Source organism: Acipenser ruthenus, chromosome 26, assembly GCF_902713425.1.
Source record: "Acipenser ruthenus chromosome 26, fAciRut3.2 maternal haplotype, whole genome shotgun sequence".
Classification (NCBI taxonomy): Eukaryota; Metazoa; Chordata; class Actinopteri; order Acipenseriformes; family Acipenseridae; genus Acipenser; species Acipenser ruthenus.
Window position 1 is genome coordinate 25,369,901 of NC_081214.1, and position 24,402 is coordinate 25,394,302.

Here is a 24,402-nt window from a genome sequence, read left to right on the forward strand (position 1 = left end):
ATAAAAAAAAACAAAAAACTTTTAGTTCTGTTGTAACAGATCTTTATACTGCATTGCTTTTATCACTGCAATTCTGATGGAAAGATTAAGCACACCTATGCAATGCCAGACATATGTTTTCAACATTCTGTGAATGCTTTTCAAGCATTGTATGTAGAAGAGCCAGTGCATGGCACATTGCTTTCAAAGACTAAGGTCCTGTCTTATATGTTTGATTATACTTTGTACTGATTGAAGCTTAAATGGCCTCAAACTCTTTAAAGCATTTTTTTTTTATCAGCAACCTTTTTTATGTTAGTAATCTTGAATAAATACTTGAATAGATTTACATTTGGAATTTGATTTTGCAGCTGCATACAAGCCGGAGACATAGGCTGCTTCCCTGTATGCTGCTCCACTAAGTCTTTATTGGAAACTGATTTAAGAAGTGTGTTCTTGCTGAAGCAAAATGCACTAGGCAGGAAAAGGGAGCCAGTGTGTGGGAGACTTCCACAGGCCTACAGCTTCCCGTGCAGGAAATGAGATTCTCCCAGCTGTCCTCAAAGGAATGCGATTTAGATTCAAAACAAGTTTAAACTATATTTAAAAAAACATATGTAGCTTAGAGACTGAATGTTAAAAATCTGTAGCCTTGAGGCAACTTTCTATTTATTATTATTATTATTGTTGTTCTTGTTGTTGTTGTTGTTGTTAATAATAATAATGTTTTAAGAGTATTTTATCTAAATGACTTTTGCTTTTATAAACATCCCAAGACTTGCATGATGCTTTCCTTGAGCCATAATGATCCTTTAAAATCCTCCTAAAAAAAAAAAAAATCTGCAGTACGGTATGTACATACCATGACCTCACTGGTCTTTCCAATGCTTAACTGTGCTTTTCCATGCTATCACTGTTCTTTATTACACTTTGGTATGCTTTTAATATGAGGGAACTTAAATAAGGGAAGACCATAAATACAATACGGCTAGAGATTAGAAATGAAGCAAACAAAATGAAATGGAACACACTTCAAAAGCTCATTAGAATCAAACCATTAGGAAAGGCCAGACGGGACAGAGCTAAAATGATACCGCTAACATTTTTATTTTGTTTTGTTTTAGTTTTGATCTGAATTGAGTTGATGGTTCTCTTCTCACCTTAGCAGCACTCTGTCTGAGAGAGGTGATGTCATCAGCGTTTGTTGAATAGAATCTCTGTGAGTGTCTGAGATGTTCCAGATGTGATTCGACTCTGAGAGAGAGAGAGAGAGAGAGAGAGGGAGAGAGAGAGAGAGAGAGAGAGAGAGAGAACCTTGGAACACAGCCAATGGGAAACCTGGCCTTTGAGCCTGTGTGTCTTGACTTGCGCACACACCAGGGGAATTCAGTTACTCCTCTGCTGTTTAAGCCATGTTTAGCCACACCAGCCGTCTTCAATGAAGTAACTTGGTGTACTCTGTACTCAACAGAAGCAAGGTATGTTTTGTTCTTCTTCTTTTTACAGGTACTGTATGTAGACCTCAGTTTCAACTTTTCTGCTCTTAGCCTGTCAGTAAAGCTCTCCTGTGCTCTGCAAGACTCAACAGTTCTCCAGGAAGAGTGAGTGTATGAGGTGCTGCTCGTTGCTCATGGAAAACACTTGCAACGTGTAACTGGTGTCCTTTAACCCTTTACTGCTGCTGCCAACTAAAGAGGTCTTTCTATAGAAAGAGGACTAACAATGTACAATTGCTGCTTCTACACGATGAGTCAGGGCTTTCATATGAAGGGTTGTGAACAGATGTTTACTTTGGTGTGCTATACTGATTTGAGCCAGCGTGGGGCATTTAACATTGGTTTTAAGTTTTGCAATCAGAAGGGGACTGAAAACTATTTATCGAGGTTTCAGAAAGTTTATAAAGATTTAAAAAAAAATCATAAATCTGAGTCCTGGACCTCATGTATGGCTCAATACTAGTTTGGATGGAATTTCTGGATACAGGTTCACAAGTTTAACTCCGTTTTAATTCTGTGTCTGTGTTTTATGAGTGAATCAGACACATACTAACCTGTAACTGATTTTATTGGTTTAGACATGCTTTATCGGTACGGCAAGCACCTTAGTTCAGTGATTTTTAGTGTGTTGTGTCTCCATACTCCAAGCGTGTGGGAGATTAACACATTGATCCTGGCATCTCCTCATCTCCACGCCTGCCTGATGAGAGCAAACTGAACCATGCTGGCAGGCATTGAATGGTGTAGTCTCAGACAGGTTTCTTTCACAATGTCAGCAGGCATTGAATGGTGTAGTCCCAGACAGGTTTAATTCACAATGTCGGCAGAGATCATTAAAAATTACCTTCAAAACACCCCTGTAGCTTAAGTAAGCTTTGCCACCCACAGTACAATCAACCCAACCTGTGCAGTTAATACAGAGAATTAATTGTGCATTTGTATCCCTCTATTAAGACCGCTGAAGGAAAGGAGTAATATTTCGTATTGCTGGTCCTAACTCAGGGAGAGTATCAGATTGAAGAGGTAGATTCAAACACAAATAAAAGAGTTAGGTGAGGGAGCTGTATGATCTAATTTGAATTGAATCCCCAAACCTTTACCTCCAGCTAAGCTGACTTGACCCCCCCCCCCCCCCCTCCCACCCCAGCGCAGCAGCCCGTAGTTTTGACTTTTCCACCCCTTTTTCTAATTACCCTCATACATTACCCTCATGATTATCGTCCCTGCGTGTATGTGTGTGTCTACCCTGACACACTTTCAGCATGGCTGAGCTCTTCCTCTCCCTGTACAGCTGCCATGGAATTCCTCTAATACTTTGTAACCTGTCGGGCTCGGCAGATGAAGATGGTCAGATTGCGAATAACTTTTAGTTTTTGCTTTTGCGGGCACTGAGATCTCAGCTGTGATAACTTCTCTCTGCCTTTTGAAGTGATATGTGGGTGCCTTGTTGCTGCCAGCGCAGCATGAGAATATGCCTTTGATGTAAGGAATGTGTGGTCCACAGCCCCTGCACGGGGTCACTTTATACACAGATTGAAGTGCAACTTCCTAGCTACAGTGAAACTATATGGGATTGTCCAGGACGCTTTATTTCATTATGATTCCGTGCCCATTATTTTTAAAAACTTAAATGTCTCTAATTACTATGCATTTACAAAGTAGTTACTTTGTAAATACATGTGCACTGACACATAATTACAATGTTATTATGCATAGTTACAATTAACTTTTTACAAGTACACAATTGTATCAGAAAAGGGTTAAGGTTAGGATTGTGCAAAAAGATTTACACATGAAGTAAATTGTAACTATGCATAATAACATTGTAAGTATGTGTAAGTTCATGTGTATTTACCAAGTAACGACTATGCAAATACTGTACACAGTAAATAGAGACACTTAATCTACAGTGTTACCAGAAACATCATTTGGAATTTGCCCACAATATTTGCATACAAAATTAATTAAAAGTTTTTGAATGAAAGCCATTATTTTATATTGATGAACATTTAGCTGAAACAGGGCTGTAGTATATCTAGGCCAATGCAAACACCTCAATGAAGAGCTTTACGTGACTTGTTTAAGGCAAACCCATTCTAGTTCTTTACGTGCTATTGCTGAAAAGACGATTAGACGTGCCTGGCAATTAAATTCAAAACAATGCCATAACTCAAAGGTATCTAAAAGGTTTATGTCACTTCCTCCAAAGTTTTGTAGCTACTTGTAGCGTTTTCTATTTTCTGAGTTTTCAGAAGAGCGATTCTGAAAAGACCCTCAGTGTGGATTGCGATGGTATCTTCAAAGCAGTCTGTCTGTCTGTGGTATGGGTAAATATTACTGATAGGGGCTTGATAAGCATGCCCAAGCAGGCACCATAGCTAACTGGCGCCCAGAAATACCAATCATACTTCCCTAGCTCTTTCAAAATAATCTACGGTTTGGCAATATAAATAATGTATTGATATACACAAGACCACTATAAAAAAAGATGAAAGCAAATTACTGTAATAAATTTGAATCCAGTGTTCAATAGCACAGGTAGATGTAAAAATCTTCAAGCAGCAAATAAACATTATGCATGAGTCGGAGTGACTGACAGCTATAGCTTTTCTTCTTCTCGTAAGCATTGGCAACATTACTATTGCTAAGTTGAATGTTTTCACTTGTATTATGTATGGTATATGTTCATTTAAAAAAATAACACAACAGACTGTATTTAAAAAGATCATTGCCTTGGGTTTCACTTCTTTATTACTGTATGTTTGTACATGTCTGTATGTGAATATACTGTCCTGTATATTATTGTAACCCGCTAAAAATAAAGGTGATTGGGGTGCATTTTGAGTCCGTTTAGAGTACATCCATGTTTTTTTTTCTTCTGTTTTACAGAAACAACCACTCAGCAACACAAGATGCTGTGGTACAATCAGATCAAGTAAATGGGATTAATGGGATAAATGGGATTAAACTTTCAGAAGATAACCAAGAGGAAAGCCTCTGCAGCTAAAGGGCGCAACAATGTAGCCAAACCAAGCCAATGGGAAATACACACTCTGTCTGCAAATGCTAAGACACTCTTTCTCTGTTAAACTGCTTCAAACATGGGGGATCCTGACGGATGGGAGTATGGAGTCCTCTTTACAGCTGGAAGCAGCAGTGATGATGGAGACCCCGATTACGCCTCCATTCCAGAAGACTATCCCATCGTTTTGGAGGATCCAACCAATGGAGCTAGGCCCTTTCAACCCAAAAGCGTCCGCGTTATAAAGCACAAGCCCAGCGCCATAGCATTCTCCGAAGACTGTACTTGGGCAATGGTGGAAGAAACCGCTGCCAAGATTTCGAGTGAAGCAGGTTTCCCTGGGCGTCTGGTTCAGAGGACCTGTGAACAAATTAATACAGAGTCTTCTGTAAAGTCCAGGGAACATGCCAAGCAAGGAGTGAACATTTCTGGACCCAGAGATGAATTGTACATGTTGAGGGAGTGTCTTGAAGAAAACTATGAAACAGCCACTTGTCAGTGCTGCCTGGTAAGTTTTCAATCATACGTGACATGCTTTGAAAATGGAAAATGCAATTTAGTTTTGTCAAAAAAGATTTCCTCTATTGCAATAATTCCATTAGGGACAAAAAATGAGTTAATATGATTATACTTCTAATGCTGTGTTACTGTAAATCTACCTGGAGCTTAGACCTGCTAAGCAACACACCTGCCCAGTCTTTACAGCAATAAACATTGATGTCTGGGAAAACTACATTCTCTGCCAAAAACTCAAAGAAAATTACATGGAGTAAACTGAGGGGGTTTACGTTTATCCTGTAAAGCCATGTTTCTCCAGCACACTTTCAGGTGTTTGATTGTTCTCGCTGACTGAAAAATTGCATGTTATGAAATGCCAAGAAAACTTAAAACCTGCTCGCTGTGAGGCGATAAGAGATCTGGAAAGGAAATGCCCTTCAAGGTATGTTGCTGGATTTAGCAATATCAAAACTGCCATTCTATTGTTAATATAATCATCTGGGCTAGTGTGAGGGTTGGGGTTAGGGTTGGGGTTAGGGTAGGGGTTAGGGTAGGGTTAGGGTTAGGCTTAGGGTAAGGTTTAGGGTTACAGAATACTTAAAACTTTGCAAGTGCCGATTGCATGTCTGTGTAAACACGGATTTACACAAACAAGCATTGTTGCAAGCGAAAGAAAAACATATATCAATGTAACAGTTCCACAAGTCTTTCAAATCACATAATATTAAATTACAGTTTATTTTCTTTTGCTGCGGGTTTTCCTGTTGAGATGATGTCATTCTTTACTGTCTCAGTGTTAAAAGTTCTGCCCAATTATTTGTGTAATTACTACTCACTTAACCGCCTGGTCCCTACCACAACCTGCCATACATCTGGCTCATTCTTTGTCTTATTTGGAACAATTGTATTCTTTCTGTGGTATAACAAGACGCCAAGGTTCAATCTAATGACAGCGCAGCTTTGAGTCTAGAAGCCATGTCTGCCGCTCAACACAAAGCAATGCTCCACTGACTCGTACTCTGCTGCTGGGTCTGTGGTTAGACACCTCGAGGGAACTGTAATAGGTATTGTGAAAGTGCATTGTAGTGTACAGAAACTAAGCACTTAAAGACCTCGAGCAAGGTCTTGGATAGGAATCCATGACCACTTTATTTTTTTTAATTAGCCCAGTTTTTGGAATCGATAGCCCTTTGTTTTTTGGAAATGACAGTGAGTTATAGCGACAGTCTGGTTTTCCTTCACAGGGTTTTTTCTTTTTACCTAGAATGTGCAATGTCTTCACCTTGTGTGCATGACTTATTTTCCTGAATATCCAGTTGATACTTTGCAAGTCTCATTACGTTTCATTTCTTGTCAATATAGAAGTGGCAGACTTTGTCTGTGTACACAGGTACAGAAATGACACGGATGCAATGAATGACTCATCTTCCCACCTTCCTTCTCAGATAGAAACCCCAGCTAAATCTCCCTGCAGTCTTGATGCTGTCAGCCGGGTATTTGTGGCTTTTCTCCTTGTCAGCCTAATCTGTCTGTTCCAAACCACAACACTAAATTAACACATTTTTTTTTTAGTGGTGTCTAAAACAGATTACAGACTGGAAACAGTAGCTGGGAAAGAAAACCACCCTTGTTCTTGTATTATTCTTTAGTCTATATGAGTGGCTATTGACTACTATATGCATGCAGCTGTGGATTCTGTCCACTCTGTATCTGCTGTGTCACTATCTGCTCTAAACATTTATTTATGCATTAACATGACGGGTGTGGTGTACATCTTCTACTGTATGTTTATCCAGCCAGCTGTGAACGCTATCAGATATATGAAAGGAGTTTCCAGAATTATTACCGGTACGTTAGGTTTCATTTTGAAGCTGTTTGTTTGTGCTTTGTTGTCACGGGCTAGTGTACTCGACTTTGCTAGAGTCTTAAACCGCACCCATTTAACTTACATCCAACCCAATGAAACCAGCAAATGAAACCAGCCTCTTACACATTACTCCTCATTGTCAGATGCTGTATTACTGTATTCATTTCATAACGTCAAGCGATGCCACAATCACACCTTCAGTAATTCCGCCCGTTTCACACATTCTTTCTGCGCCTCATTTACTTTCATGTCGCATATCCCTTAAACTGCGACATATAACTTTTTGATAAGTTATCTAGAGCGGTTTGTGCATAAGTGGAAAACAACTGTTATTTAACCAACATAAATCAATCAATCAATCAATCAATCAATCAATAAATAAATCAATAAATCAGAGAATGCAGTTAGAATTCCAGATAGTATGATGAAGAACACTTTGTTGACCACTCAAATAATACTTACGTTGCACAACAAACCTGCACAATATTGTACTTACATGATACTGCTGAGGTTTAAACCTTTGTTTAAATCATCTTCTGATACCTGCCTGCCTATCAGTCTGTGTAGTACGTCCGTCTGCTGGACTGTCTCGTTAAATGGTGTTCATATCTCACAATTTAATAATTGTACGAACGATAAAACTTAACAAACAGAACACTTGTAAGGATTTTCCCTTGAGTAATCAATCATACCTTTATCTTGTCACATAAAAGTATTAAAGAATATGTTAATTTGTTTAGAGTTATGTTTTAAAACCCAAACTGGATTTTTTTTAAATACCAGATTTATATGTGTCTCCGAGAAGGGGAGACAATACAGTCTTTTATAAGAAATATTCCAATTGCAAGTCTTGGCGTGAGTCCTGTTGTTGTGGGGAGATTCTGAGAAATGCAGACATCAGTTCTATAAGGAGTTCTTCTGGGGGAGGGAAGCGCTGTTGGTAAACTGACAGGAACTAGACTATGAACATTATCAGAATATAAATCAGAACTGCACAAAGACATGCCACTTGGGTTGGGGGGATCATTGCCTGGAGTCTGAGAATTGTAGCCAAGTGCACGAGGTGTGTGCCAAAAAGACTTTGCATTGAATTCATTCTGAACTGTAAACGATTTTCTTTGCTTTTACTTGTTACAGCGGTATCCTGTTTCCCAGTCCAAAACACATTTTCTTTAGCCACAGGCCTTCTGAAAAAGACTCCTATAAGCTGATATTCTGAAGCGAGGTGGTTTCAGAAAGGTCTTTAACTGTAGTTTCTGCTCCCATTCCCAACTGTGAAAACTGTAAATAGATAATAAATGTGAACCCCCTCTCTGTTTAATGATAGTTAGAGAATGATGCAGAACACAGGCAAAATGACATTAAACAGATCTAAAAGGTATCCCTTCTGTTTCATGAGGCCCTTACCGTGAGGGGGTGGATGTCACAAGTGCGTTGATGAACCAGCAGTTTGTTCACTGTAGTTCCTGCAGTTTGCATGCTTCAAAGCTACCTGCTCCTTTTAGATAAGTTTGTGTTAGCCAGTCACAGCAGTGTCTTACACAGTCTGGAGGTCGGCTGTATTTTCTGCAATAAGTTTGTAAGGGTGAATTTCCTTCTAGCTTTTCCCTCAGAATTAGCAAAACATTATCAAAAGCTTTGAATCCCTAAAGAAGTTGTGACCCTGCCTGCAGCGTTACTTTACAGCTGCTGTTCTGATTGGTTCAGCTGCTCCCTCACATGTTTTTCATGTTCCTTTTTGTCAAATCAGCTGTTGGGCTTCCCAGGGGAGCTGTTTTAGAAGTAGGGTTATTATTATTTTTTTTATAAAGTAACAGGTTGTTTTTGTTGTTGTTGTTGCTTCATGGCAAAGGAGCAAACAAGTGATGGAGGATAAATTAACTCATCATTGTGTACCATAAGTCTGGGATACCAAACTCCTCTGTTTATCCACAGAACCCTGGTACAGCACAGGCTGTGACAAAGTGTTAGCTGCACGGTCTCAACCATGCTCTGGAGGGGCCTCCCCTTTACCTCCAGATACCTTGTTAAAAGCATGGCAAAGTCCCCTAGAGGTGGATGAACACACTCTACAGCCACAGTAAAGACCCATACTAAACCCACGGTAAAGTGAACTAAATCTATAAGCATGTAAAAAAGGGGTTGTGAGGGTAGTTCAGTCTCCACAGTCATGGGACTGGGTGGGACCACCAGGAGTTGTTGCGTTGAAGGGCTCGACAGCCACCTGACCACAATCTGGCTTTTTATCACCGCTACCCTGGGCTGCTGGAGTGGAACTGGCGATCTAAAGGGGTTTTGCTTTTCCTACGTGTGTTCTATAGGAGGCTGCGTCTGATGGAAGTTCCCAGTTTACAATGGAGTGTTTAATACTTAATGTATCCACAAGAGGGAGCTAGAAATTACTCGTCAATTCTAAAAATAAAAAAGAGGTAAAGAGTACTAGATTTGCTTCATTTCCTTAACGTCAATGTCAACACCTGTTCCAGACATGCCCTGAAAAAAAGTGAAAGCTCTTTCAAGACTTTCAATAGGTTATTAACAGATACAGCCCCAGGAGGTGTTTGTGTGCACCCAGTTTATCTGACAGTGTTTGTGTGTGTCAGTGCCGAGGAGAAGACTGACAATGGACTTTGGAATGTGTGCTTAATGGCTCCTGTACAAATACACTCAGCTTCTGTTGTTGTGTATTTACCTTTGTTGGTTTTTTCTTTGTTTGTTTCGTTTTTTCCTACGACCAAACGTGAAAGGAAAAGAAATGTGATGGAATAGAACCAGCACGCAGGTTGCTGTTGATCAGAGCAGCGGGCACTGTGCCAATCTCATTGTAATGAAAGAGCATACGTGATGAAAACAACAAGCCATTGAATAAACATGCTGCCTTTTAGAAAGGGCAATCACATACCTATACAGCAGAGAAAGGTGTTTGGTGTTTTTAAAACATCAGGGAACTGATTCCTGTTTGTCAACTATTATTATTAGTCATAGTGGTAGTAGTAATAGTATTCAGAGATTATACCACATGCTCAAAGAAAAACCTGTAACCTATTGTAAGGTAACGAAGGACACAAACTTGTACTCTCCTTGGTAAGCTCACTTTGTACCACCATGTCAGGCAGTAGAGGAGAGTAGAGGGGAGTGATAGTGTCGATTGTGTGCAACAGACACTAAAGGGTTAAATACCCCCCCCACAGCCCCCTTGTAGCTGCTCCTTGCTGATGACACGTGTGGGGTCAGTGTTTTCCATCTCATGGTTTAACCTCAGAGTCCTTTTCCATGAATAGATTCCAGGAGTCCCAATAGAGAAGGAGACAGTCATTTTCAGTTGTGATCATTCTGCCTTGATAGAGAACATTCTCTGTCATTAGCTAAGCTCTCTGCTCTCTGACCTCCTCCAAACCCACGCACTCCTCCACACAATGCCCTTCCTTTGTACAGCCTTCTCAAATCAATGGCATTATTGTCGCCTGACCCTTGAAGCCAGGCGAGAAGATTCATGGCATACGTGTTATGCTGCTTTCAATAAAAATGCACATCAGTCGTTAAATTATTTTCTTATCATCCCTGCTGGAAACCTGACTAGATGCCATGATGTGACTTGTGGTTTGCCCTTTCCTTCTTCTGACAGCTGATTTCATTCCCCATGTATTGTAATTCTCTCTGTGCGGCTTGCTTGTTGAGTTTGCAGAGATGTGAGGATTGTAAGTTAAGTGTCTCTGCCAAGCTATCATATCAGAATAATGTTATTGAATTAACAGTTATGCAAATCATGTCATTAAGTGAAATTAAGATTCATTTCTCATCAAAGCCTCTTGTTCTCTGAGTCTATGTTTTTTTTTTATTTATTTCTGATCCTTTCCTCCTGTTGATATTCAGCATTCTCTCTCTCGCATAGCTGAAGCACAACGTTCTTTTGAAACTGCGTCCAGAGCCTTGAGCCAAACAGTTTTAGCCTTTGTTCAAATGGACAACAGAACTCACTGTGTGGGTGCTGCTCCATATTTCAACTGCATTGGGAATGCAAGGAAAGTGTGACTACAAGTTAATAAAGGCAGTGCAAAAATGTCAAGTGCAAAAAAGTGGTAGAAGTGATTTTTTAGGGAGCGTGGTTCATAATGCCTCCTCTGGTAGCCTAGAAACACAAATTGTATTCCTTCATAGGTTTCTGGACTCTGATACTTAAAGTTCTCAGAATAGCACAGTTTTGAAGAAAGAACCCGTTTTCCACAAACACTGTAGCACCCTAGCAAACAGTGCTTGGGACCTGCATTTGAACATATGGAATAGTACACCAGGACAAAACAAGGTCCTGGGTTAAGCTTCAGCAGCAACAATGTTAGGTTTATGCTTCGTTGCAATATAACAAAGGTTAACATAGCTTTGAGAATAGCCTAGCATGCTTAGCATTGAACAGTACATAAGGAGGTTATGATGCATGCAATGTCACCAAAAAGTTCAGTCCAGCATTAGTATGCAAGGAGCATCTGTGCCTGCTGCCTTCCATTGTGAATAGCAGAGAGAGGCATACTAGTCCCCTGCCCCGCCTCCTTCCCACATCTGTCCTGCGTCCATCCCAAGCAGACAGGAGCAGCAGCAGCAGCAGTAGCAGCAGCAGGCTCAGGACACTGTATCGAATCACAGGTCCCCCCTGTCCCCCGTCCCCCCAGGGGGAATGGAACAGTGAGCTAGTCCCTGGAGTCCAGGACACCCCTTTGGACTTCCTCCACCATGCCGTTCCTCAGCTGTTTGTGCTCACTGTTTAGGAGGGCAAGAGTAAGTAGAGGCTTGTGTTTACTGCTGCTGCCATGAACATGTGCTTCATCTGCTTTATCACAGGTTATAGTTTGCAGTTTACAGACAGGCATTTTGCTTTGAGGAATGCATGAATTAAAAACATGCTGTTTAAATTATTTTATTTGTCAGCTGGTAAATTAAAGCTTGAAAAACTATGGCAACTACAATGCATTTTTTTCTATAAATGTGTAATTTTGCAATATTGCTGCTTGTTGAATTTGAATGCAATCTGCAGTAGGGCCTGTACAGTAATTTTTATTATAAATATTTAAGCTTTGGTCGTAGTGTGGTCTTTTCTAGATGCGTGGAACTGGCTTGTTGAAATCCTGAGACACAGTAACTCTGTGTTTTTTTTCAAACTGCACAGCGTTTCATATATGGAGACTGTGAATCACATGACTCCATGAAGTAACGGACATTCCAGGCCCTGTGCTGTGGGTGCTGGAATGGGGTGAATGATGAATTGTTCCAAGGGAGCATGCTCGTAAAGACCTGGCAATGCTTACTATTAACAGGTCTCAGATTCCAAAGCAGATGTTGGTTTAAATTCCATTTGAAAAGACAAGTCATACCTTGGTTTTAAAGAAAAACAAAACTAATTAAAAAAAACAAACAAACCTTCATGACTTAGACTTGCACGCTGGAAATGTTGCAATCCTCTAGCTGAATTCTTTAAAAAACAGTTGCTTCTTTGTAAAAGTGAATTGCTTGAATAACATTGCATCATTCTCTAAAAGTAAACTACTTCTCTGGCACAGGCAGCAACGCAGCAACCACGGACCTGAGCACAACCGGCAGCATGTACAGCACATACGTGTATATTACACAATGACAGAATGATAGTTTGTGAGAAGAGGAGGGTGCTGCATCTATGACATTCCTGACCTGACCAGTCACAATGTCATGTAAGACTAAATCTGACAGATTCCTTTGTTTTTTTTATTTCTGGGAATTTATAGCAAGGTTAATTGCTTTGGGTTGGAAAGCCCTGCCTTTGACGTCAGACACAAGCTAGAATACGTGGGAAAATTGGTCTTCTATAAAACGGGATCTAAAATTAACCCTGGAATCTGTGGATGTCATCCAAGAAGACATCTGTTTATAATTGACGGGTCACAAAACCATCTATAGGAGGAGATCAGAAAGATACACTGTAAAGAAATGAAACAGTAATATAATACAATATTACAAACAGAACAATGTTAAATATCACTTTATTTAACGCAGTCCTGGTTCTGTTGCTATGGGGGGGGGGATTCTGAAACAGCTCAATGTAGCAGAATATAGTGCACTAATCAGTACAGGATTTACAGCCAGAAAAAAATAAGCTGACCGGACATAGAGTTAATAAGCAACGTGGTCCCTGAAAGTAACCGGAACACACGATTTAAAAGACTACTACAATGAAGATGTTTCTAGACACAGGCATGGGTGTCTATGGAACTATATATCAGCTCCTTTTGTGTTCCATCTTGAAGCTAACAGGCTACAGGTCGTGTTCACAATCCAGTCTTACACACAATGTTTCTGTAGACAGCTAATGCAAGTAAAATCATTTTGTGAGCTATTTATAAATACTGTTATACAGTATGTCTGACCACATTAGAAGAAAAAAAAAAAAAAACACTTTAATTTTATTTAATTTTTTTATTTCCAAGCACTGTAATTAAAGATGTGGGATGGGTGGTACTGAGACACCCAGTGAAAGTGCTAAAAATAGACACAATGGTTAGAGTAAGAGAGCAGCGAGCTGCTGGATAGGATACTGATCGTATTAGTGTGAGCAGGAAGGTATCAGCTAAACCACAGGGATACAGTACAAACAAGCCATGCAACTGGATCAAATCAAAGAAACACTTTACATTTAGCCATTTCTTCATAGCTGTTACAGCAGACACGCAAACACCCTTGTTTCTGGGTTTCTTTTTTCTCTCTTTTTCAGTTATGGTGGTGCTTAACATAAAACATCACGTGTAGTCTGCAACTGTCTCTGAAAAGATATCTCTTAAAGGGGTACCCTCTGAATTTCTCTGTTTTATTAACTCATGATACATGCTTTTAATTGGTTTCTCCAGTTGATAGATTTCATAAAGTTACCAGCATTTTTCTTAGTAATGGGGCTAGTATAAGAATGACCACTCGTGAAACAGTGAAGGAGTGAGATATTTTTCCACAGAACTCTTTTTTGACAAACTCACCATTTCAAGGGGGACGAGATTACTGATACGCACACCAAATCGTCATTTTTACAAGAGTATCAATAAAAATAAAACCAGGGTGTCTTATAGCAATCTTTGTGCTTGTTTTTCAGGGGCTTCCTTCTCTGTGGGATAGAAAAGATGCTGGTGAGTAATTGTCTTAATCCACATGGGGTGGAGGGTAGGGGGTGGGGACGGGGGTGGAGGGTAGGGGGCGGGGGTGGAGGGTAGGCGCTGGGGACGGGGGTGGAGGGTAGGGGGTGGGGACGGGGCTGGTGGGGGTGGGGACGGGGGTGGAGGGTAAGGGGTGGGGACGGGGCTGGTGGGGGTGGGGACGGGAGACCCCTTCAAGGTGTTTATGGTGCTGCTAGGCTGCCATAGAGTTGCTATAGAAACTATTTTTTTTATATTAGAGGGGGTTTGGGGGTAAATCCTGATCCTGGCCTGATTCTTAAATGGTTAAAAATATAAATATCAACTATTTCGTTTTTAAATGGCAACATGGGAATCGATATAATTGGCATAGAACATAAAGTTTGTGGGATACATGTGTTTTTTTCTTTGTGCCGTTGTATGGACATTGGAATCTAAAGCACATCCCTGCTTATGCTGCACATGAACGAGCTGTATTGGAGCACACCTAATAACCTTGCGTACTACCCTATCAGAACTACACTGTATACTATAGAGAATACTAAGATCCTCAGCGAGAGGAGTCCATTCTGCTCATCAATGCTGGCACCCTGCATACGGTGTATTCTGAAAGTGATTCTGAAAATGCTGGTTGTGTCGGACAGATAAATAGATGGCATTTTGATATGTTTAAAAGACAGGTATGGAGTAAGCACACTTCACTTGACATTAACAGTGTATTGCCACTGTTTGTTAGGATGGAATTAGAGGTTTGCAGACAGCTGTTGTGTAGTTGGAGGTCAGACGCTTGTTGGTTTTGCTTTAATGAACATTTACTGTCACCAAACATTGGAACGAGTTGTGGTGAAATCCTTAAAGAAGGGCGATACTGTGTTCATGTTCCTGGCTGGGGATCAAAAAGGGTGTTGCTGCTTCTTGACTTCTGACTTGGGTAATGGAAACATTGTGGTCAATGGAAACATGCGACAGTCCAACAGCAGCGTAACTGTGTTTGAGGAATCTGCATTGGCTTTCCCTCTCACATCACGTGAAGAGTCAATTAAGAATTTTTAAATGCTTGTTTTTTTGTTTTTGCATTTGTTGGTTCTTTTTATAAAAAGGACTTTGCACATACTGAGACTTTTGTGGGGCGGTTTTAAAATCAGAAGTATTTCCCTGCTCGACATCGACATCCCTTCAGTATTTCCAGGGGTGTGGGTAGATATATTTGTTTTCCATGAGCTTATTGCATGCTGCCACTGTCTTTTAAAGTGGTGTATTGGGGCTTATCATTCTACATCTGGAAGTGCCACAGAACAGGGATATTGCAGCTCATAAAAGCCTCTGTGTTTCGTGACTGAATCCACCTCCTAACCCTGCTTCCTTCAGCACCGTTTATCTGATGGGCGGATAGATTGGGGTCAGGGAGCCCATGGCCTCTTAAATGGTACCAGTCAACAAGACACTTTATTTAAATAGAATTGTGTTTATTTCTGAGCACAGGAATTGGTGCCATGGTCCGAACTCTGGCCTCCAGGCATTTGTCCCGCTGGACCCCATGTAGATCTGAGTGCTGGAAAAAAAAACTGTGACTGGTTCCGTTTCCTCTGGGGAAAACCAGGGGTCATGCATGAAACAAAAAACAGGAAGCAAAATAACCCCCAGATTCTTTCTTGGCAAGTATCAATGGGGCTAGCTAGGTCACTTGGCAATGCTGCTGTGGAAAATCCCATTCCTGGCTGCAGAGCAAGGGGACTTGAAAGGGTGATGGGCAGCAACAAGATGTTACTCACTTCACTACTAATGCAATTTTGAAATTTTACTGGTGTGAAAGACTCCAAGTGCACTGCACTGATTGCTCCCTGAAGCTTAAGCTAATATATAACAAGGTTTTGGGGTATTTATTGTTTTAAGGTACTGGATTTGACTAAGAAAGTCAGTTTTGTGTTGCTTCAACTCTGAGTGTGTCTTCAAATGGATCAGTCATTCGGCTTGGCTACTGGATGCTGTCATTACCCTTGGTGACGTTAATATATTCTTAATGACATAACAATGCTTAATATATATATTGGAAATATATTTTATAGGTATAATATACCAGTATTCAGTAAACATATTTAAGAACATAAGAAGAACATAAGAAAGTTTACAAACGAGAGGAGGCTATTCGGCCCATCTTGCTCGTTTGGTTGTTAGTAGCTTATTGATCCCTTAATCTCATCAATGGAAATCTTTATTTCCATTTGTTTCTGCTACTACAACTTAATTACATTTTTCAATTAGTGAAATTAAACTGCTGCTTCCTGATACTTAATCACTTCTTGTGCTGAGGTCAGCCTGGCTATGGATGACCATAGGATGATTTAAATTTTGTAAAATGAAGCTAAGCATTTCTTATACAATAAAAACATAATAATGTATAAATCACAAGAACGAACATTATACTCAGAAATGTAAACATAAAAAGTGTTATCAATGCGTCTGTACACAGCAAAGACCGGATTGTTCTTGGTGATTCTTTTAATTATTCAGTGGTATATGTACAGTATGGATTTTGTATTTTTGTAAAATCATGTGATTCCCCTGTGGCTGAGAAGTCTGGGTAAACACAAACTGCTGATATGATGATGCAGAGGCAGTGTGGCTGCTCAAGAGGAAGGGAGCTTTCATTGAGGAAGCTGCTCATGTTTTCATTGCAAAGGAGGGAAGAGATTAGATCAAGGGCTGTGTCTTCATTTACTGTACCCTGAGATTGTCTTTCTGCAAACAGTGCTATTTCAGAAGAGACTTCATGCAAAGCAAAAGGAAGCCCAGATATGAGGAACAGGACTGGCAGACTAGTCAGGTTCTCATACTGTCTTGAATTTCAGTTATGAGAAAATAAGAAGCCTTTGTTCTTACTGGGAAATTAAATCTTATTCTAAATGAATTTGTCATGATATTCATTTGGGAGCCCGGTCAGTGATTGGGATCATGTTAATCAGGATGTGACTGGAGATCCCGGCAGATCCCTGGATCTTCCTGTTCCAAGGGTGGTCCACAGTGACCCCTCTGGATTGTGTCAGACCTGCGTTACACATGCAAAGCTCGCAAGCTGCTGTAGGCTGTGGTGAATGGTGGTGAACATTGAGCTCATCACTAAATTACCATGTGTATTTTGCTTACTTAGTATAGTAGGCAATTGTACTGAGAGATATCCCTGTGAGTTTAACATCAGTTCAGTGTGGTCACATTTCTATAAATACAATAATCATTCCCCAAGTAATATTCAATTATACTTAATTCAATTATACCTTGGAATTATAATAACAGTCAGAGAGCCAGGGGGAGATCCCTGGTGAATATTTCTAACCCAGTCACAAGCCCCTACAATCCCCTTTTATTATAATAACAGTCAGAGAGCCAGGGGAGATCCCTGGTGAATATTTCTAACCCTGTCACAACCCCTCCAATCCCTTTTTATTCTCTTGAAGAAAGAGGGGCACTCCAGCAATCCATTTCCACTCAGCCATTGCTCCTGTCCGAGTACCCAGAATTCCCAGCTCTTTGTCCGCAATCGGAAATCCCAGACATGTGGCATAGGGCATTTCGAGACTGCAGTTAACCTTGCAACAACTTCCTGCACTGGTGAGGGGGAATCCACAGCTCTATGTTTGTATTGTCCAGACTGAGACCCTGAGGGATAAACCCTTAATGACTAGACTGGGATTGCCAGGAAACAGAGCACTGACACACTCTCTTGGGAATCCGCTCACAGAGTGCTGAGCCCTAGTGTTTGATTAGAACTCATGTAGCTGCCTGGTGAACTAAGTAAGAGTACCTGTGAAAAATAACAGGACACTGGTCTAAGCCCAGGAGAGATAGCATCACCACCAGGCTAAACTGTAACTCATAGTGGAGCTCTGGACGGGTGCTGAAAAAGGAGCAGTTTGAATTTATTCTATATGAACCTCACTTTCATTTTGCATGTGTGTTTTCGATGTGTAATTGCTGATTTTTTTTTTTGTATTTATTATGATTATGTTACAGTTTATTTTTTCAATCTGACTTGCGTATCAAAAAAAGTGAATTATTAAAAACAGTGAATAAGAGAAGTTCCCTTATAAATATACAACATGCCAATCAACCGTATACATGGCCTAACTGCGAATGAACCAAACCAAATATTGTAATAACGAGGGAGCATTTCATAAAATAGAACCGTACCTATGGGGTAGATTAAATTTCCAAAGTCACAATATCATTTTATTTTCCACTAGAGGCATTTATGGCCACACCCTCAGTGTCCTGACTCCCTCCAGTCCATGCTGCTTGCTTCTTACCTGTGTTCAGTGATTGGGTGTTATGGGTGGATTGATTGATGCTCTTTACATGCCACATTCCTTTGCAGCTATTGCCTTCCCCTGTCAATCTGCACTGGTTTCTGACCACACACAGTCAATCACAAATCTCTAAGTGTGGTTTCCATTCAGTACAGCCACCTGATGCACAAGCCCTTGATTTCTCAGTTGCATTTGCAGTCTTGGGTGCAGATGGTCCGAGTACCCACATGCATGCCCCTTTCCTAATACTTCCTAATTAAAGTGGCCCCTATAAAAATCATACATACGAATGATATGCAACCACACCTAAAGGAACAAGAGAACCCACTGTGTCCCCATTTCCTTAGCCCAATGAGTGAGAGCTCACAAGCTCAACAGACATCCTGCTTTTACAATATTTTCATGGAAGTCTGCTGAGAGATATGTGCCTTTCTGAGCACATGGCCCTGACCCTGGCAGCACTGTGGGGAGTCTCAATGGAGCTGAACTGCAAGCTGCTCTTCTCAGGCCTGACTTTCACTTAGACTGTTGTGAAACATGGAGCTTTCTCTGTATGTGTCACTCAGAACTGTCACACACACACATAGAGTCCAGTGAGGATTTCACAGCACGGGCTTCACAATATCACACCATGGGGGCAGAAACACACAGAAACTTTCTGGCAACTTTTCAAGCATCTGGTTGTAGAAAACAAGTAGTAATTGTTTTAAAACAATACTCCGTTGTGTCTGTGTGCAGAGTTCTGTAAAGACTCCTCTAATGCATATTTATAGAATCACAACACAGTGTAACTGACTGCCAACACATGCTAGGAGTTGACTCCAGTGCTCTTGGGTGTCCCATTAGGGTATTATTGAAATCAGCTTGTGTCCCACCTGTCAGCACTCGTGGCTCTGCTGTGAATATGTGTTGTTTTTCCACAGCAGCACTAGTAGGTGGACAGGTGACTCTGTAGCCCCCCCACCTGCAGTGCTGGTAACTCTATATACACACAGCTTGTCAAAAGTCCCCTGGTAGGATAGACTGCTTGGGCGTCATAGATATCATGTGGTGGGGGGCATGTGACACGGCATTGTGGTTAGTCATGTCTACTCATGACATATAGCGGAACTGTTGTGGGCAGGTCCCTGACGCCCTCTGCACTGGAGAAATCTCTTGCTTATTGATTCCTCGGTTCCTCTTTAGTTCTGCACTGTTGAGATGTAGCTGTGCTGGCCCTGGCACAACATGACTAAACTAGACTAAACTAAATCAATGTTACGACCTTATGCTCTTCAAGACCCCAGATCTTATTGTAATACCTTTTAAAAACATTTTTTACAAGAATAGTTTTGTTACAGATTATTATTATTATTATTATTATTATTATTATTATTATTATTATTATTATGTTAAACATATATAAAATGATCATTAGCAAGAAAATAAACTAATAAGATGGCAGCTGTGTTATATACACTCAAAACCATCTGTAAAAACGTATCATAGTAATGAACTCATTCATTTATTTTCTGTATAAAAAAAAACAGTTTAAAAACAATACAATATTTAACTCGAATGAATAAATAAACAACTAAACAAAAACAAACAAACAAATAAACAACTAAATAAATATATAAATAAATAAATTTATTTTTTATTTCACCAAACAATATAAATAACAGTAGAATCAATACAAACCAATGCTATCCTATCAATGAAAGGCTGTTATAGGCTAACAGGGACTACGAACACTTAAAAAAGACTCAATAAAGAACGGTACTGTGTTCCGATGATGGAAATCAAGGACGTGTGTACGAGGGGAATCAACTCAAAATCCCACAAGCCACTGCGATCAGTGTGAAAGAAAAGCTGCTGGATTCAAACCGTGGTAAATCCGCAAAGGAAGCGCGTTAGAAGTCGGGTTTAGGTTTCACACTAAACTCGGGGAACAAACAATACTAATACTGAGAAATTAATTTACGTCTTATCATTGGAACGCGTGAGGAATGTTCAAGTGAGTTTTTCAATTTTACTTCTGAGATTACAAGCGATCATGAGTGTCGTGACTGACACTAGCCCTGTGTATGGAGAGCGCTGCGCGGAGACTACAGAACAGCAAGGAACGAAAGTTTGGTAGAACTTTTTAATCATGGATCGCAGGAACTGGAAAACGCTTCGGCCAAGATCATTGACTGTGCATTTCAGAGATTCAACTTACAAAGCACTTGGGATATTAAGGAGAAAATTAAACCACCGGCAGATTGCAGGTAAGGAAACTAGTGGAAAATGTGCGTGTGTGTTTTATCTTGAGATCCGCTACACAGTCGTGACTGCCTGCGTTTGAGAAAGCTAGTAATTTCGCTTTATACATACTGTACTGTACTGCACTGCTTCAATTGACTTGTGCAGAAAACGGGTGCTGCTCAAATCGTGAAAAGTTGAGTGTTTATCAGTGTGGTTGTAGCAATACTTGTCATTTAACAATATATTTTTAAGTACGATTTGCATTGGCTTAATATGTACTTGGTGCATTATAATACTTTGTTAGATGTACTGTATATGTAATCAAAATATGTAGTTAATCAGTTGACAATAAAGTAATTAAATGCCATTATTAAAATTGTACAGTATTAATATTTGACACCGTGTTTTTTTTTGACAAACCTTTATTAAAACTACATGAAAACGCAATTTCCAATTTAAATTCAGATAACTGGTAATTTCTCTATTTATTACATCGGTTGTCATGTCGTATACGGGAACCCTGTATTATTATCTGAACGTTAGGGCTACGCTGGGCAGGGTTATATGAGTATGTTGAGGTCAGACTGGGAGATGCGCTCAAAGGAATATACCAGTCACGCAGTGTGGCTTTGCTCGTGGTATATAGTTTCCTATAATAAAAGTTTCTAAAGACGTAAATGAAATCAGGGTTCTCCCACGGATATCCGCTGTCCATAATATAATGATACACCCTCCTTAAGGATGATTAAGCTCAGATAACGCGTAAGTAAAACGGTTTACTTATGTGATCGGGGAACCTCTGAGCGTCCCATTGGGATGGTTAAGCCAGGCTGTACACTTTAAACTAGACTACTGTACTCTCATGCTTCAACAAAGTTGCTCTCGACAAAGAAAGCAATGATTGAAATTACTGAGCAGCATCCAGTATGCAGGGATACGGACACAGTGACGCGCTGTTAATTTTAAATACGACGCTGTAACTCCTAATGTATAAACTGTTTAAATATACGGCACATCTTTAAAAGTAGATTTTTATAAAGTTACCTTGTGAAACATTTAGTGCTTGGTAGTAAAAAAACAAACAAACAAAAAAAAAACAACAACTTACTGACACGTTGTATGATTGAATTTTTACAAATATTAATTACTGGTTGATACCACAAGAGGGCAGTATTAGTAAGCACCCACTGCTATAATAATAATAATAATAATAATAATAATCATCATCATCATCATCTTGTATATTTAAACAGTGATCTTTAATTCCCAAATTAGAAGTTGTTAATGCTTTATGCCTTGTTAATGCAGAATGGAGATGGACATTTTTCATTGGCTAATAACTTTCAATCCAGCGATTAACAGACCACTCTGTTCTAACGAAGTGAACAGTAGCAGATCTTAACAACCCCTTAATCATGCGCTCTGTCCTCCAGCCGCCTCTTTGTTTTGTAATTAGCGCAGTAATACACGTAAAAACACCAGCTGAGTTAATAGAGAATTGAATAGGGTGCTATTTAAATCAGTGACTGTTTAGATCATTAAAGTCGACTCCGATGTGCACCTATAAATAAAAAAACAAAAACTACAGTGCACAGATTTAAACTAGTTATGCAGTGTTTAGTCTGTTCTGTGGGTCACTCAAGCCTGTGTTGGGGTTCGCTGTTTTAGAGTGGAATAGATGCCTGTGTGTCTGCAACAGTTTCCTCAAGTGTCCCACAAAAGTCCTTAAGTCATTGAAAGGGAGGGAGGAAGTGGGGTGGGGGAGGGTGAGGAATTTGAGCGCTTTCTCGTCTGCCCTGAAAGGGAGTTGGGAGTTGGGAGTTGGGAGTTGGGAGTAGGGAATTGGCAGTAGGGAGTTGGGAGTTGGCAGTAGGGAGTTGGCAGTGGTGAGTAGGCAGTAGGCAGTTGGGAGTAGGGAGTTGGCATTATGGATTAGGGAGTAGGCAGTTGGGAGTTGGGAGTAGGCAGTAGGGAGTAGGGAGTTGGCAGTGGCCAGGCTCTGCTCCCCACACTGCCCTTCTTGTTTTTTGGCAGTGTCAGTTTCACATTCACGAGCTGGCAGCCATTCCCCAGTAATTTGTTATGAACTATTAATACCCAGCGATGTGTGGCCCAGCTCAATGGGCCCTATTGATGATAGGCAGCTGAACCCCAGTGATTCATGCACTTTCATGACAGAGCTACACTGTAGCCAGCCTAATTACACAACAGACGTCCCACCCGGGAATAAAAAAAAATCACTCTTGCTCCTGTTGGGTGACAGCCTTTTTCCTTTATTATTTTTCCAACGAGACGAAGGAAAGATTAATTCTTCCATGACATGGAGCACTGTTCATTTTGCCGATTCTAACGCTGAAGACTGCCTGCAGTCCTGAGCTGTTATGCTTGGGGCATTTTTCAAATTTGTAAATGCCGTACAGGGCACAGTGTAAAAGGCATTCTGTTCAGGCTGTGAAAGAGATGATGTAACCAGGGGCAGCTGGGCTAACGGTTTTGCAATGTGAGTCACTGGCTGGGGGTGTATGCGTCCTAAAATAAATAGTGGCCACAGCCTATTCTGGCTGCACACACTCAGTTATGTACGGAAACATATGTTAACATTCTCAGGTATAATGGCAGTGGGGCAACGTGATGGTCTGGATTTATCATAGTTGTCCTCCTCTGCACAATTTGCCTCGTTTTTGTGCAAGGTTCATAAAAACTGGCAATGCCACAAGACTAATAATTTATTTTTCTTAACTAGTTCTGTAACAACTACTGATGTGTTTTCTTTTTGGCAAATTCAATAAACCGATTTGATAAATAGTGGTCAACTTGTTTGTGTGTTTTTAGGCAAATTTGATCAGTCTTGCCTATTGTCAGCAGCAGCTCTGTGTGAGTGAGTGTTTTGTGAGGAGTGAGACGTGATGCATGTACATGAGGGAGCCGTGAATAAAACCCAACATATGGGTGAAGGATGGAGTGAGTGCTTTTCACAGCCTCTTCGCTGTGGTTCAGGATTACAGAGCTAGCCTTTAGGCACATTTTCCATTCAAGTTTTTTTTATTTTATGTATCAGATTGAGACTCCCATTTTCCATGAAGGTGTACTGTACTCGCTGTATATACAGAGCTATAGAATTCTTCAGGGAGCCTAAAACTGCTTCAGTCAGAATCAGTGGAAAGGGAAGCAGATTCAGAGTCAAGCCCTCAAGTTGTCTGGAAAGCAACCTTTGCCACATAAATGTTTTAAGTGATTGGCAACAGTCTCTCTGAAGAGCTCGTGGCTGCAACCTGAGTCATATTTTTAATAAACGCTGTGAGAGTAAACAGATGGTTATTCTCCTCCCCTCAGGGCTCTTCTAGAAAGACCAATTTCCTGTATCAACTGACAGGTCTTTGTCATCTTACTGGTAATGCGACTATTTTTATTCAGTCATTTCAGGTTCTTTTTATTTAGTTATTTAATTTAATTTAAACCTTGTCCCACGGTATCTTCTTACAGCTTTTTAGAGAAAAAAGATAGCAAGCGCATCAAACACAACCTGTAGTGGAGCAATGTGGAGTACAGTCAGCATCATGAACGTGGACTGGCATTCTTGTGTTTCGTTGAAACCCAGCTTCACTGTCTTAGCCAGTGCGTTGTAGGGTATTTAATTACAGAAACCATTAAAACCAGTGCAGACCAGTACATTCCAGTTACTGGGCTATTCAAAAGGGCCACTTGAGCTCTGCCCAGGGTGGGATTGCTGATTTCTTGGATAGCAGAGAGTTGACCCTTGCGAGAAGGCCTAGGAATTTAGATGCTAAAACCTTGTGTGTTTTGATGGAATATGTAAGGCCTCGGAGACAACAACTTTATACTGCCTTGCGTCAATAAGGCGGCTGGCCTT

The 24,402-nt window shown here is 40.4% G+C and overlaps 1 protein-coding gene across 3 annotated transcripts in view; it reads left to right on the forward strand.

The window, feature by feature from the left end:
• Positions 1–1,327: 1,327 nt before the first annotated feature.
• The window catches only part of LOC131701639 (stAR-related lipid transfer protein 13-like), a 55,862-nt gene continuing 32,787 nt past the window's right edge, over positions 1,328–24,402 (forward strand). Inside the window, exons 1-3 of one of the 3 annotated variants that reach the window (XM_059000677.1) lie at positions 1,328–1,457; positions 4,365–5,005; positions 13,965–13,998. In XM_059000677.1, coding sequence (XP_058856660.1) covers positions 4,577–5,005; positions 13,965–13,998 — 463 coding nt within the window. In that variant the 5' untranslated portion in view covers positions 1,328–1,457; positions 4,365–4,576. Of the gene's footprint in view, positions 1,458–4,364; positions 5,006–11,456; positions 11,633–13,964; positions 13,999–20,033; positions 20,555–24,402 lie in introns of those variants that run through there. The other 2 variants (XM_059000679.1, XM_059000678.1) reach the window with 2 other exon arrangements.